This window comes from Heloderma suspectum, chromosome 1 (assembly GCF_057233095.1).
Source record: "Heloderma suspectum isolate Gila_16-S chromosome 1, 16-S_ref, whole genome shotgun sequence".
Taxonomy (NCBI): domain Eukaryota; kingdom Metazoa; phylum Chordata; class Lepidosauria; order Squamata; family Helodermatidae; genus Heloderma; species Heloderma suspectum.
In genome coordinates this window covers 15503283-15518786 of record NC_139458.1, presented here as the reverse complement: position 1 = coordinate 15518786, position 15504 = coordinate 15503283, and the positions used below count along the sequence as shown (strand labels likewise).

Genomic DNA, 15504 nt, shown 5'->3' with positions numbered 1-15504 from the left:
GCTTCTATCTGATTAAAAAACGCCTCTCCATCTGCCAGGTACATTTTCTCACCTCCCATCTCTCGCGAACATCTTTGCTCTTTTCCTCCACCACAGCCTTTTCATGAGCAGGCGAAATGTCTTTCAATTGTTCCGTGGCTTTCAAAAACTTGCCAAGGATGCAGGTATCCAAGATGCTAAAAGCTTCCTGGAAGAGAGTGGCGTAAAAAATTACGGCATAATAAGCAAAACACAAAACCTGCCTTAAAATAGATGAATGCCTAGAAGGTATGAGGGTCCTTTCCACGCTGGTAGTACTACAGAGCAAATCACGTGCTGCTTTGTGCCATAATAGCCAAGGAAGAACTGTGAAGGAGCTTGTTGGAACCTGTTGCTGGGGACAAGGAGCTCTCTCCTAACTGGAACTCAGTCAGGTGGCATCAGCACACGGCATCCAGGGCCCCAGAAGGCTTCACCACAGTGCCAACACCTACCCTGGGCCCTGCAAGCCACCATTTTAATTTCCTTCCCACAATGCCCCAACCTGGTGCCCTCCAGATGTTTTGGATTTCAACTCCCATGAGGCCAAGCCAGCATGGCCAAACATGAGCAACACTGGGAGGTATGGGTTGCATCCAAGCTGAGTGCTACTTAGAATAGAGCCATTGAAATGAATGGGACTTATGTTAGAGTAAGACTGGATACAGACCATAGGATACAACCCTGTAGTCGCCCAAAATATCTGGAGGTCACCAGGTTGGGGAAGGATGACATAGCGGCACTCCAGGGCATTGTAGGAGGGAAATTAAAACAGCGCCTCCGAGCTGCCCCCCAGTGCTGACTGTGGGGCTGCTGCCACCCCCAGGTTTGCCCACTAGGGCCTACTAAGAGAGGGCCCACAAGATGGCCCAGGGCCCCTTCAAAACTGGAGCAGGGCCTGCGGTTAAATGATGCTGTTAGAGGCCCTTCTCTGACTAGTGGCCAAACCAGATTTGGTTAGAGACACTGAGCTGCTGCCATTTTATATCATATGAACATACCCTATATTGGGCCAGAACCCATGACATCTTCTAGGGTTGCTGGGTGGCTTGTTAAGCACCACAGCCAACCACTTTTGCCACGTTTGGACGTCATGACAAGCTGCACCCGTGAGGTGTAAATCGGGCCGGCACACGCAGGGTGGTTAACAAGCCGCTGTGGCTTATTAACCAGCCCTGTGTCATGCGAACCAGATCACTGAGTCAGACCTAGCCCAGTACTATCTATTCCAGGGCTGCATAACCCACTGGATACAGGGAGCCCATCCCCCTAAGAACCCCAGGCACTGCAGTGAAAATTGCTGCCGCCGAAAGCCCCACAGCGATGCGGTGTAAACTGCAGCAAGAAGGCAGCAATAGTCCCGGACCACTGCTTTGCCGCTGCTAATGACGACAGGAAGGCAGCAATTGAGTCCGTGTCAGTGGCTTACCTTCTCCCTCCTGCATGGGCTGTAACTGCTGCTTGGTTTTACCTTGGTTATACCTGGTATTTTTAAACTTCTAGAAGTCTTATGTTTTTTTTCAAGTTGTATTTTGTTGTTTTAATTATGAACTGCCCAGAGAGCCTCGGCTACCGGGCAGTATAAAAATGTAATAAATAAGTTGACCCTGAAGCAACCTTCATTGCTGCTTCCACACCACTGGTAGCGGCACGAAAGTAGTAATGCTCACTGGACTCCCTGGGGGGGGAGGAGGAGGCTTTAGCCTCTCCCCCTTCTAGCGATCCGGGAAGCTTTGGGGACGGTGTGTCTGTGCGTGCACGCCCCACTCCAGTACGTGTGTGTAGCCCCTGAACTCTCCGGCCACACCCGAGGTGGCCCTCAGGGCCAAAATGGTTGTGCACCCCAGCTTATTCTAACTGGCAGTGGCTTTCCAGGGTCTCAGGTAGAGGTTCTGCCAGCCCCTACTACCTGATCCTTTAATGACAGACACCAGGGACTGAGCCTGGGACTTTCTGCACGCACAGAGGGTGCTCTGTCCCGGAGCTGCAGCCCTTCCCCATGGCCCCTTGATGTCTCCCTAGCTTCTCTTTCGTGGAACATCTGCCACAAACAATATATGGCATGAAATCACCAGCTTCTGTCTTTCATCACTGATGGGCGGGCAGAGCAGGGGCCCAGTGCGATGACGTAATGTCACAGGTTGTTTGGATTAGATATTACAAGGAAAAAGAGAACAGAGAGACAGCAATGCCAGCCCCATGTCTCTTAAAACCCCTAGTTCAGCCTTCAAGCAACGATGCCAAACTTTGCCAGAGGAGAGCTTCCCCAGCAGCGGATTCATGCAGTGCAAACATCCCCAATGTTTTCCAGCAATAAACACTGACAGGTGTGAAGCAGAAATGCATGTTTGTTTATTTGTTTATTTATTTATTACATTTACACCCTGCCTTTTTTCCTCTAGCAAGGAACCGAAGGCAGCTTACATGATCCTCCTCCTCTCCAACTTCTCCTCACAACACCCCTGTGAGGTAGGTTAGGCTGAGAGTCAGTGACTGGCCCAAACTCACCCAATGAGCTTCCTGGCCGAGTGGGGACTAGAACGCCACTAGAGAGCTTCGGCTGTTTGGGCAGTATAGAAATGTAATAAATAAATAACCAGAACTCCTGTGTTGCAGGACAACACGCTAACCACACTGGCCCTGCACTGGCTCCCACACTGTTTGTGAACATGCAGTAGAGATGCGCCAGGGAAGTGCGGCCAAGTGGCACTCTTGGGTTTATGTTCACCGTGCGTCCTTGCATGCTTATGAACATCAGCCACTGCATCACACTTAACGGCATTCACCATTGCAGACGCCAGTGAAGACATGGCAAGTGTGCTCGCCTGCTGCAAAAATCTATCAGCCCTAAGAATCACTTTACTTGACCCTGCAAGAGGGAAATTAGTCTTCAGCCTGAACTAGACAGTACACACAGTCATACATCATTTTATTTTAATGAAAAGCAGCCCAAGACGGCTGCAACGAGGAGCAGCAGCCGAGCAACAGGGCAGGGGCAGGCATTTAACCCTTTCTGGCAACAGCACCTGGGGGTGATTTTCATAGAATCATAGGGTTGGAAGGGGCCTACTAGCCCATCGAGTCCAACCCCCTGCGCAATGCAGGAAGCCTGATTCCCAGGCAGCCTCCCATCCAAGTACTAACCAGGGCTGACCCTGCTTAGCTTCCGAGACTGTATCATGACTTATGTTAAGTTCTGCTGCAATGTTACAGAGGGAGAGCCTCTACAGCCCGGGTGGGCAAGATCCACCCATCCCCATGGCCTCAAGCGCGGGCCCCACTGCCATCCCTGTGTTGCTGAAGCTCAGCAGTGGCGGCAAAAAAAAAGCAGCCATTTGCCACCAAACTCAGTGGCAAACCATTATGGAGACACAAAAGTGCCTAATTTAGCTGGTTTTCAAGCAACATATGGTCATTTTGAGTCTTTGTAGTGTTTTGCTGCTGAAGTTTGGTGGTAAACGGCCAGGTTTTTTGCTGGAGGCGGCAGGGATGTGGCCCCCAGAAGGGTCCAAGGGATGGAAACTGGCTCCCGGGCTGCCTGAAGTCCTCCCACCCCACTCTACAGGCTGGTGGCATGTTCTTATGAACTCATTTTCAGCCATGCTGAATCAGACCAAAGGCCCGGGTTCAACGCCCTGTGTATCCAACCAGGCTCAATTTGGGTTGCCAACTCTTTTTTTTGGTCGGGCTCCTCATCTTTAACAGCTATATGGCAGGCAGGTACACATGGTCTTCTCCGTGCTGGGAAGAGCTGTGCCTATCGACTTTGGCTGGTGCAGATAGGTGAGAATTTCAGTTCAGTACATTTTTGATAAGACCTTAACCAACATTCACACCATTCTTCATATTTCGGAGAGAAAGAACTTGAGATTCTAATAATTCAAACGCAGGAGAAAGCGAAACGGACAGATTCGTCCGTCCCAATTCCAGCTGGACAGTTCCTAGCGCTACCAAACAGAAGATTCTGAGCCGCTATCCCACCTTTTCCTCCTTCACGGATTTTCTGTGGTAAGAAAAAAAGGCAGAAGAAGCGGAAGGAAAACACATTGGAACATAGCAAGATGTCTTATCAGACCACTGGTCCATCTAGCGGTACTGTCGACACTGACTGGCAGCAGCTCTCCAGGGATTCAGGCAGGAATTTTTCCAGCCCCACCTGGAGATGCTGGGGATCGAACCTGGGACCTTCTGCCTGCAAAGCAGGTGCTCTTGCCACTGAGCCACAGCCAGGGTAACTAGGATAACGCATGGAAGACAATGTTGTCTGGACATCCCCACCCGCCGTAAAATTCTGTGAATGAAGCAAAGCGATTGCACAGTCGAAGCTTCATCTCAAAACACCTGTAGCTGAAGTGCTGGGCATTTTTTTTAAAGCTCCCACACACACCCTCCTGGTTTTCCCACTCAGGATCAGTGGTGGAGCAGAGCCGGAGCTCGCAGGGATGCAGTGCTGGCATTTTTCGATTAGCGGGGTCTCTGACGTCAACTGCCCCCCCCACCCACAGAATTCCGTTCCCTTTGTGCTTAGCTGCAGTCTTCACAGTAGTTGGGTGGGCGATGGGTTTTCCCAGTGGAAGCTGGTGGCTCCGATGTTAGTGGGGCGGTGAATTCGCTCCGGGTTTTGGTCAAAACCAGTCAGAACTCTAAAAGAGCCATCCAAGGTGCTTCACACATGGCTTTGCACCTCAGATAGCTCCTTTATGGTTCTGACTGAAACTTGGAGCGGATTTGTCACCCCACTGACATCGGAGCCACCAGCCTCCACTGGATTTCCCCAGCAACAATATATTGTTCCCTGTTGTAATACAAAGTATTTTGGGGTGGCTAGGTCTTGAATGGGCATTTTAAGATCCATTCGTTTTACAAAAGACCTGCTTCTGGTGGGAGATGAAAACTGCTGGAATTGCTTTGTTGATATGGATCAACACAGCTGCCTCGATGTTTGGGCTTTCTTGGACTGTGGCTTTGGGGGCTGTCACAATGAGTTCCCTGCACTTCAAAACCTTCCACCACACCACTGCTCGTCATAACCGCAAAGCCACGGCTATTACAACATGTATCAGGCAACAATGGTTCAACTCGCCTCATGTTTTGAAATTGGTCCCTCAGAGGTTGTTGCTTGGCCAAGGAGTTGCATAGCTTTTAAAACAGATGCTTCAAGCTGCTTGTAAGCATCTTCGAAATTTCGCTTGACCTCTTCTTCCGACAAGGACTCTTCTGGCGTAAGTGAATCGGCATGAAGACAAACCGGGAGAACCTAGGAAGACAGGAAAACAAAAAAAGCAGCTGTGAGAGAAAAGACAGCGTATTTTTTTTAGATACAACACATTTTGAGTAAAGCCTTTTCTCAAAACAGTCTTTTCAAAGGAGTAAAGAGAGTGAGACTGGCTCATTCTCTCAATAGCCTTGGCCCAAAATCATCTTCTATGGTGTTTCTGGCAGGGAGTCAAATCAAACCTGAACCTGAACCAAAAATAACCAAAAATAACAGTTTCCTGCCCCCCCCACCCCCGAACTGGAAGAGAACCTGAACCATTATCTGAATCTGTTGAACCAGAACTGGGGATGGGGGGAATTCAAGTTGTCGGTTCAGAATAAGGGTTCGACCAAATGATAACACAACCAATGTGATGCACGCACCAGCCCTACAGGCATTCTCAACTATGTAGGATAAACACGTGAGGGGGGATGCTAGTCCTGCCCACTCCTTGCGCTTTTCCATTGCCCTCTACCCATGGAGGGCGAAGTTCTGAAAAGGAGAGACTTCTGTATCCGTAGAGGCTTTCCATGCATGCTGGATCACTGGAAAAGCAGCATTCCAAACTGTGTGGAGATCCAAAGGAAATGAACAAGGCTCTGCTTTCCCAAACATCGCTCTCCACATGTAGAGGTGATGGAAACGCACAGTGAGGGGCACGGGGCAGACACACTCCTCCACCTCAGGTGTTTATCCTACATCGTTAAGGAATGCCTGAATATGGCTAGTGGCTCCACCAGAATCATAAAGATCTCATCAAATAAAACCAGTATCTGGGAGCATTTATATAGTTGGGGCCTACTAGACCATTGAGTCCAACCCCCTGCACAATGCGGGAAGCTTGATTCCTAGGCGGTCTCCCATCCAAGTACTAACCAGGGCTGATCCTGCTTAGCTTCAAAGGTTGTATCATGACCTATGTTAAGTTCTGCTGCAATGTTACAGAGGGAGAGCCTCTACAGCCCGGGTGGGCAAGATGCACCCATCCCCATGGCCTCAAGCACGGGCTCCGCTGCTAATCCTGTATTGCTGAAGCTCAGCAGTGGCAGCAAAAAAAAGGCAGTGGTTTGCCACCAAAATTCAGTGGCAAACCATTACAGAGAGGCAAAAGTGCCTAATTTAGCTGGTTTTCAAGCAACATATGGTCATTTTGAGTCTTTGTAGTGTTTTGCTGCTGAAGTTTGGTGGTAAACAGCCAGGTTTTTTGCTGGCAGCAGCAGGGATGTGGCCCCCAGAAGGGTCCAAGGGGTGGAAACTGGTCCCCGGACTTCCCGATTTTGGATTTGTACAGGCATATATATTCTGTCCTCTTTAAGGGCTGAGCCTGGAAAGGATCAGGCAGGGCGCTGACTGCTTCTCCTTTGTGACGGGTTTGGTCAACATCCAAGTTACAACATGGAAGGGATGAACACACAACACTATGAGGTGAGATATCAATACAAGACAGGTGCAATAGTTCACATTTTGTGTCTATCAAATAGTCTTTACATGTACCATTTGAGAACATATATATTATACAAGTAACAAATGAATCAGGAATATGTTTGATACTTATTGCTGACACTTATTTGCAATAATTTTAGATCTATTAGCTTGTACAAAATGATCAATATAAATAATGTGCCTAATATTTAAATTTTCCCATGTGAATTGGAACCAAGTGAGTTGGTTACATGAGCTGAACCAGTTATTGAACTTTATTAGCCTCAACCCGAACATGAGTTCGAAATAGTGCAGCAAAGGGCCACCGAAATGAACAAGGGCCTGGAGCAACTCCCCTATGAGGAAAGGTTACAACCTCTAGGACTGTTTAACTTAGAAAAATGGCAAGTAAGGGGAGACATGATAGAGGTGTACAAAATTATGCATGGAGTAGAGAAGGTGGACAGGGAGACATCTTTCTCCCTCTCTCATAATACTAGAATCCAATGAGGTCGCCCCATGAAGCTGATTGGTGGGAGATTCAGGACGGATAAAAGGAAGAACTTCTTCACACAGCACAGAGTTAAACTATGGAATTCACCTCCACAGGATGTAGTGATGGGCACCAATTTGGATGGCTTTAAAAGGGTTCTAGACAAATTCATGGAGGAGAAATTCATGGAGGATAAGGCTATCAGTGGCTACTAGTCCTGATAGTTATATTGGAAGCAGTATGTCTCTCAATATGGGTTGCCAGGCGACACAAGCAGGAGGGTGCTGTTGTGCTCATCTGCTGTTTGTGAGCTTGCCATGGGCATCTGGTTGGCCACTGTGTGAACAGAATGCTGGACTAAATAGGCTTTCGGTCTTATGTTCTTAATTTCAGTTGCAGTTGAACTTGAATTGGAACTGAACCAAAAATGTATTAATTTGACTCCCTGCTCTCTTGGCACGTCCATGTACACGTGTGTGTATGTGTGTGGGGGGGCAATAGAATTGCTGAAACTCACTTTCAAAATGGTGACCGACTGAAACAGATTGGGATGGCGAGGAGCATCAGGTTATACCCTAGGATAAAAAAAGATGGTCTAGTTCAGATGCATGTGGGGACTATGTTGGACCAGGGAGCAGGATCTCCCTGGTCCAACATAGATGGCCTTGTAGGCCTCTTCCAACCCTACTATTCTATGATCTTACACTCCGCTCTGCCCCATCCATAAGACATACTTCTCCTGCCTCTGCGCCCAGTGGATAGGGCTGGCCCTACCATTAGGCCAAGTGAGGTGGTGGCCTCAAGTGGCAAATGCCGGAAGGCAACAGCAAGGTGATGGAAGAAAGACCTGTGTACCATGTGGCCTGCCCTGCACTCCCCCTAAGTCAGCCTGTTACCTTCAGATATGGTGGAGGATGCTGTTCAATCATCAGTGTTGAAGAAAGATTCACCTGCCAGTCCAGCTGGCTTTTGTACATCCAATAGGAGGGGGCACCATCTTGTTCTTTGCCCTAGACAGCAAAATGTCTTGGGCCGGCCCTGCCAGTCGATATCAATGCACTGGCCATAAGGTTTGCAAAGAGCCTAGAAACTTAAAGTCTAATATGTAGGCCAGAACCATACAGTAATTTCCCGGGTATTAAGAAAAGCTCTGCTGGATCAGACCAAAGGCCTATCTAATCCAGCATTCTGTTTTCCACAATAGCCAACCAGATGCCCACAGGAAATCCACAAGCAGGACATAAGAACAATAGCAGCCTCCTACTGCTGTTCCCCAGCAACTGATACTGATAGCGACGCTGCCTTTGAACCTGGAGGTAGCACATAGCCATCATGTGTTGCGGTCATGAGTGTGTTTATGCCTGCACGGTTTAAGCCTGTGGTCATATACATGTGTAGGTTCTATGCAAGCATGACTGCTGAGTCCCAGAGGCAGGACTGGTCTGCCCAGTAGATGGGAATGATCCCACTCTGCCCATTCCCTCCCATACATACTCTGCACATATACAGTCATTTGAACCATCCAGTGTTTAAATTACAAGAGCAAACTCTGAATACTGGAAATAGCTCAAGCGCTGAAATTCTGGTTCATATGAGACTAGCAAATTCTTTACCTCTGCATTCTCAACGTTCCTCTTAAGAGTCTCCTTTGAAGCATCTACCAGGTGGCCCAGTGTGTCTGGTTCTGCTTTCATAGGAAAATCAACATTTCCATTGCTGTCAGTCACTGACATCGTGTCTTCCTCTTGCATTCTCAGCAACTTCATCTCCTATAAACATGAAATAACACATGTTACAATCTTCCAGTTCTTCAGCTTGTTCATTGGTCTCTGGTGTGTGTGCTTTTTTAATCAATCTTAGAATGTATCTGCAAATTCAATTCTATTCATTTAAGTCTTAATGGAGAGCATGGATTTCTCTCCGACAGGTGTTAAAGTAGCACGGTAGAGAAATTATTATTTTGGTGAATAGTCGCTGTTCTTATCTTGTATACATTTGGAATTTTCATACATCACAGATCAATGGTGCCTCTTGCATTTCAAGGCATTTTGATCCCATTTTTAAACAATTCCCCTTCCCCCATCTGTCCGCATTAACAAATATATCCCCTAACTGAGGACAATACTTCAATATATCTGAGGAAGTGGGCTCTAATCCACAAAAACTTTATGCCACAATAACTCTGTTCGCCTTAAACAGTACTCTTTGTTGTTTTTATTATCTTAATGGGATATCCATAAAACTAACAATGACCCTACAAGGCAGCATATACTTTGTGGGCCACACACAGATCCTGAATTGTGTAAAGTTATGCTTCTGTACCTAATAATTTGATCACTGAAACTGAAAGCCTGGACAGAGATGTGGGAAGCTGCCTTATACTGGGTCAGATCATTGGTCCAGCTGGCATTACCTATGCCCTCATTTTCTATGCCACATCCCGAAGGCCACCTTGTAGCCCTCCAAATCTCATTGTCCCCAGCCAGCATGAGTGTGCTGCCTAGAGGGTGATGGGAGCTGTAGTCCTACACATCTGGGTCTATGCTGACTGGCAGAGGCTTTCCAGAGTTTTTCCCAGCCCTACCTGGAAAGTCCAAGGACCTGGGATCTGATGCATGCAAAGCAGGTGTTCTTCCACTGCGCTACAGTACTTGAGCTTTATGGCTGAGTGAGGATTTGAACCTAAGGGCACAATGCTATGGGACAGATGGCCAATGTTACAGTGCTCTGAGTATCCTAAATCCTGCTGGCAAGAGATCAGCAGGCCAGGAGCTATGCAGGCTATTTTTGCCTCTCTGTCCTCCAAAAGTGTGTTTTTCGTTAGACAGGCCTTTGAGTCCGTCTGACTCACTCACCTTGCTGGGGACGGGGGCTGAGAGGCCTTTGGATGCAACAATCCATGGCCCTTCCCCTTCCTGCTCACTGCCATGTCTCTGTTCCACCCTCTTCTTCTCCTTCCTGAGGTTGCAATGCTGACCTCAGAGAGGGAGCTGCCATCAAGCTTTCCAAGGCAGCTGGGAGGGGTTTGGGGGAGTGAGGTGGAGGAATCCATGCTCGGATCTTCCCCTCTGAAGTCGTAGTTCTGTCTACGGCCTCGGAGGGGGAGACCTGCCACATTACATGCATGGCCTCTCAGATGCTGTCTAGGAGCCACAGAATTGGTCTCTGCGTCTCCCTAGTCCAAGTCTAACCCCTCTACCACGCAGCTGTAAAGTGTGACTCTAACAAGGTAGCAAAGCAGAAGGGAGAAAAAATATCTGTGACAACTCACAAACTGTGTCTTCTTTATAAGTTTAGCCCATTTTCTGTTCAGTTTTTTCAGTTCTCCAGAAACAGCTGACCCCACTTCCTCATCGCTGGATTCAATCAAAAAGTTTCCAGCTTCATTTAAAGATCCATGCCGGGAGTTCCAGGCTGCGAGGGTCTGTGTGGGGATCTATACAGAGCCACATTAAAACATATGTGACACTGACGTTGTATCCACAAAGTACAAAATAATTTTAACAACTGAGAAGAAATGCAAACATACCTTCTTAGGATGTTCTTTCTGTGTCTCTTCCAGCCAAGCCTTTAGCAAGTGGAGGTTCTCTGTATAGGTGGCCCAGGATGTCAAAACTTTTTGCAAGGTTTCATTCACGTTGTTAATGTACCCCTTGCACCTGGAAATCTGAGATTCTACCATCTTAAAGAGTTTGTTTGCATCCTCTGGATCAGCTCCTAGAATGTTATATAATAATGCTGTTGTTAACCATTTCTACAGCTGAGTGCAAAATTCCAATCCTGATTCATTCTATAACCATATGCAGCAAACCACCATTATACCAATTTACAGGTGGAAAACTGAGAGAGAAAGAGAGTGACCTGGTTTGGACCATAAGACAGCCCACCGTGGGTTAACTAACATTTCAGGCACTGCAGTGTATGCTGTCCACCATTAAGAATATGCAAGCCCCAGCCAGGGGTTGCCATGTCACCAGAACCCAGGCAGCAGGGGTCATTTGAGGGTTAAACAACCCTCGCATAACCCATGGTCTGTTTTAGGGTTATGTGAGGGTTGTTTAGCCCTCAAATAAACTTCACCGCTCAGGTTCAGATGACATCACAAGTCACAGCAACACCCAGTCAGGGCTTGCATATTCACAGCTCACAGCCCCTCATGGGTAAATTAACCCATGATGGGTGTTGTGTGAACTAGCCCATGGCCACCCAGTAAGTATGTCACTGAGCTGGGACTTGAACCCACATCTAAGCTCCAACTACACTTCATGTATTACTCATGGGGAGGGGTGTCGTGCAATGAAAATGGCTGTGGGACCACACCTGTGACTTTGCCCCCAATGCCTGTGGAAACTGGTGACTCCGATGCCAGTGGGGTGGTGAATCTGCTCCAGGTTTCAGTCAGACCTCTAAAGGCACTATCCAAGGTGTGGAAGCAGGGTGTTCCAGATGAGGCTTTTTGCAGAGCACCTTAGATAGCTCCTTTAGAGTTTTGACTGAAACCTGGAGCAGACTCACCGGCCCACTGACATCAGAGCCACCAGCCTCCACTGGCTGCAGTGCTTCTCCGGCTTTTGTCAGCACCTTCCACACATCAGCTTGGACATCTGAGGTGGGGAAGCCTAGGCACGTAGACCTCCACAAACGCAGACTTTCCCTGGCCTCGGAACTGTGCACAATCACTGCATCATGACCCGCCAACAGCTTGAGCACCCTTGTTTTTGCAGTGCTGAACAGGTAGCCAAAACAGGAGTTGTATCAAGCCCTTGGTGGACTGTACATGGTTGGTGGGTTGTATATGGTTGGTGGGCTGCATTCAGCTTGCTGGGCCATAGGGATCTCTCAAGAAAATGAATGGAGTACTTGCAAAAACAAGCACTCCTGTTTGATTCCTCACGAGCATTTTCAATTTTCTTTTAAAGCCTTGATTATCATCACTTGATTATCATCATTCATCCTGGTTGCAGAATTTGAGTTTTGTCCTGGAAATTTAGGACCTAGTTCTCAGAGGTAGCAAATCTGAATTTAGACTGTACCACTTCAGATGGTGGAATGCTCATCCATCCCCCCAACAAAAAACCCAAACCCTGTTCATAGAAAACTAGCATGTCAGGCAGACGATGGTGCTAGAAGCCTTCTCCTTGGCACACACATTCTCTAGGTTTACCACCTCAACAAGACTGAGCTCTAAGGTTTCAACAATAGATGTCCGCTTATAGACATTTTTAAATATGTTCAGCGGTATAGAAATCTATTAAATAAATAAATTAAATAAATAAACAATACAAGATTACAAGTGGAACCTGCAACAAACTGGAAGGGCAACAAAGATGATCAGGTGACTAGAAACTAACTCCTGTGAGGAAAGATTGAAGGAACTGGGTATGTTGAGAAGAGAAGACTGAGGGGGGATATGATAGCATTTTTCAAGTATCTAAAGGGTTGTCACACAATAGAGGGCCACAACCTGTTCTCTGTCATCCAAGACTGCAGGACATGAAATAATGGGCTTGTTACAGGAAAGCAGATTTCAGCTGAACATCGGGGAAAATGTCCAAATGGTCAAAGCAGTCAGAAAGTGGAACCAACTGCCTAGGGAGGTGGTGGGCTCTCCATCACTGGAGGTATTGAAGCAGAGACCAGACAACCATCTGTCAGGGATGCTTCAAACTGGATTCCTGCACTGAGCAGGGGGTTGGACTTGATGGCCTAAATGGCCCCTTCCAATTCTATGATTCTTTGGAAATGCAGCAGTGTAGACCGGTGCTGCCCATGATTCCAGCCATTCTGTTCCACCACCACTCCCGCCCCACCCTGGTTTTCTGTCTCTCCCACCCCAGTCAGTCATCACTCTGTGCCCACTGAGCATGTTTGTTCCTCAATGGGCTCTTTGGTGGGAGGACTTTTTGTACTTCTGAAAACCTTAGGGTTCTCCAAATCAACTGATGCCCCCCTCTAGTGTGTGGATGGTGCTGTTTTGATTACAAAAGCAACGGCACCTGCAGCCTGAACATCAGAAATAGAGGGGAAGATAGGAGCCCGGATTGGAGCACAGTTATGCTTGTGAGCTCTTACCCAAATGAGAAGTGCTTATGATTTTGTTCTTCTTCTCTTCGCATACTTGCAATGCAGCATCTAGTTGAGCAACAAAGCCTTTTTCTTCAATAAAATCCTGCCCAAAAGGGAAAGTGTATTTATTTATTTATTAAATTTACATCCTGCCTTTCCAAGAAAAAAATATTGCTCAAAAGATGAATTAGTTTGAGAAATGCTTACTGGTAAAGAGATTTTGGAGAGAATTCTGTTTGGGATTTACAAAACCTAAATAAGCCTGCAAGGAAGCAGGGAAGAAAATACATCCGCAAATCAAGAGTTTCATGATTGTTGGGCATCCCCTCCCTTCTCTCTGCCTATGGGGCCCCCCTGTCTTTTATTATAATGAGCAAGAAGGGTTCTCCTATTATGAACCGTGAGACATCCTGTCTTGGGTAATAGGTATGTCCATAATTTGTCAATTCTTTAGGTTACCATTCTGCAGTGTACAATGCATATGGGGGTAATTTTGTATCCCCGCCTGATTGGACAAGGGCTGAAAGTCCCAGGTTCATTCTTTGGCATTTCTAGGTAGGGCTGGGAAAGACCCCTGTCTGAAACTGCCAATCAGCACAGACAGTAATAAGCTAGAAGAACTAACGATCTGACTCGGTATAAGGCAGCTATCTATGTTCTTGGACCAATTCAAAGTGCCGGTGTTAACCTTTATAGCCCTAAATGGCTTGAAGCCAGGGACCTATCTACATGTCACAGCTTTGACCCCCCACCCTGTCACAACTGTGCAGCATTTCAGCTTTGAATTAGCTTCTGCTGGGATACACTCGCGATTTACCGCAGGATTCCCTAACGGACTCCGCCATGCCCTTTTTTTGCCATTATACTTTAATGCACAGCTGTGCAGTCCCGTGACCATGGGGATGCAACACTTCAGTGGCTGTTTTGTATTTGAGTAGCTCTGCTGTGTCTTTCTGTCCATCGTTAGGTAAAAAGTGGCTGTTTTGTGCTCCTTCATTTCCACGCCATCTGTTTGTCAGTTCCCCGGCCCGAGACTCTTGAGATGGTTCGCACCCACAAGCGTGAGCGGTACGTGCCTACCCATCGCACCAAAATGGTGGCCAGAGCGATGCTGGTCCTCCCCCAATACCCCCTGGCCCTTGGGCACTGAGTCCAAAGGCAACAATTGCAAAGATACAAAGCTGCAAAAATGTGCGAAAGTGGGATTAAATAGATGAAAACTCCTCTCTGTGCCTCTGTAACTGTGCAGCTGCGAAGGGATGGGAGGAGTAAAGGGGCATCACAGAGTGATGCATGCACTACGCATGCCTACAACACGCCCACCACAAAATGGAAAGTCGGTCTGGGGAAGGGACAGACGGCTCACAACCATGGGAAACCCGCAGCAAACCAAAAACATTGCAGCAAAACGCCTCCTTGGAAATCCACATTTTCCGGGAGAAAACCACGGATGGCTGCAAAGTGGCAACTGCGTCATCTAATCAAAAGGACCTCAACTCGCACCTGCCCCAGAGTAAAAGGCTCATGTAGATGGCCCCCAGGTGACCTGAATGAGCATCTCCTCCCATATAGACCTACCCAGATCCTAAAGCAGGGTATTAAACTGCAGGCCCAGGCACCAAATCTGGCCACCTGGGGTGTCAATACAGCTCTTTGGGGGTTCCCAAGTTGGCCCTGATCCATTCCCCACATGACCAGGTGCTTCCCGCTTTTCCCCCAACCACCTGGTTGGTGGTTTCACGGCTTTTGTGTAACTTCGTTTCCATTCTAAAAGGTTGAAATGCCTCTCCTAAGGCTCAGTTACTGGCAGTTAGAGCTTTACACTAAATATGTAAGTCTTTTTTAGTATTCTGGCCTCACCCCTTTTTGCCTTTGCCCTGCCCCATTTGTCTTCGGCTCCACTCAACACCGCAATGGGGCCCCCTGAGAGCTTCCCTGAAATGGACTTTGGCTCTTGGGTTGAAAAGGGTTCAACACCCCTGCCCTAGAGTCATCTTCTGAGGCCCTTCTCAGGGTGCTCCAGCCAAATAAGGACCAGGGGGTGGGAGGGGGCAAGTGCCTACTAGAGACGGCCTTTTCAGTCATGGGGTCCCGCCTATGGATTACCCCAGTGGAGGCTGGTGGCTCCCCTGTCAGTGGGGTGGTGAATCCACTCCAGGGTTCAGTCAGAACCAGGCAGAACTCTAAAGGAGCTAGCTCCTTTAGAGTTCTGGCTGGTTCTGACTGAAACTCAGGGCGGATTCAATTC

The 15504-nt window shown here is 47.7% G+C and overlaps 1 protein-coding gene across 1 annotated transcript in view; it reads right to left on the bottom strand.

Annotated features, from left to right (window-relative positions):
* SYNE2 (spectrin repeat containing nuclear envelope protein 2) overlaps nt 1-15504 on the bottom strand; it is a 333613-nt gene that overhangs the window by 244081 nt on the left and 74028 nt on the right. Inside the window, exons 15-20 of the mRNA XM_084836884.1 lie at nt 13263-13359; nt 10720-10907; nt 10462-10626; nt 8804-8959; nt 5102-5275; nt 53-187 (exon numbers count right to left, since the gene is read on the bottom strand). Coding sequence (XP_084693010.1) covers nt 53-187; nt 5102-5275; nt 8804-8959; nt 10462-10626; nt 10720-10907; nt 13263-13359 — 915 coding nt within the window. The remainder of the gene's footprint in view (nt 1-52; nt 188-5101; nt 5276-8803; nt 8960-10461; nt 10627-10719; nt 10908-13262; nt 13360-15504) is intronic.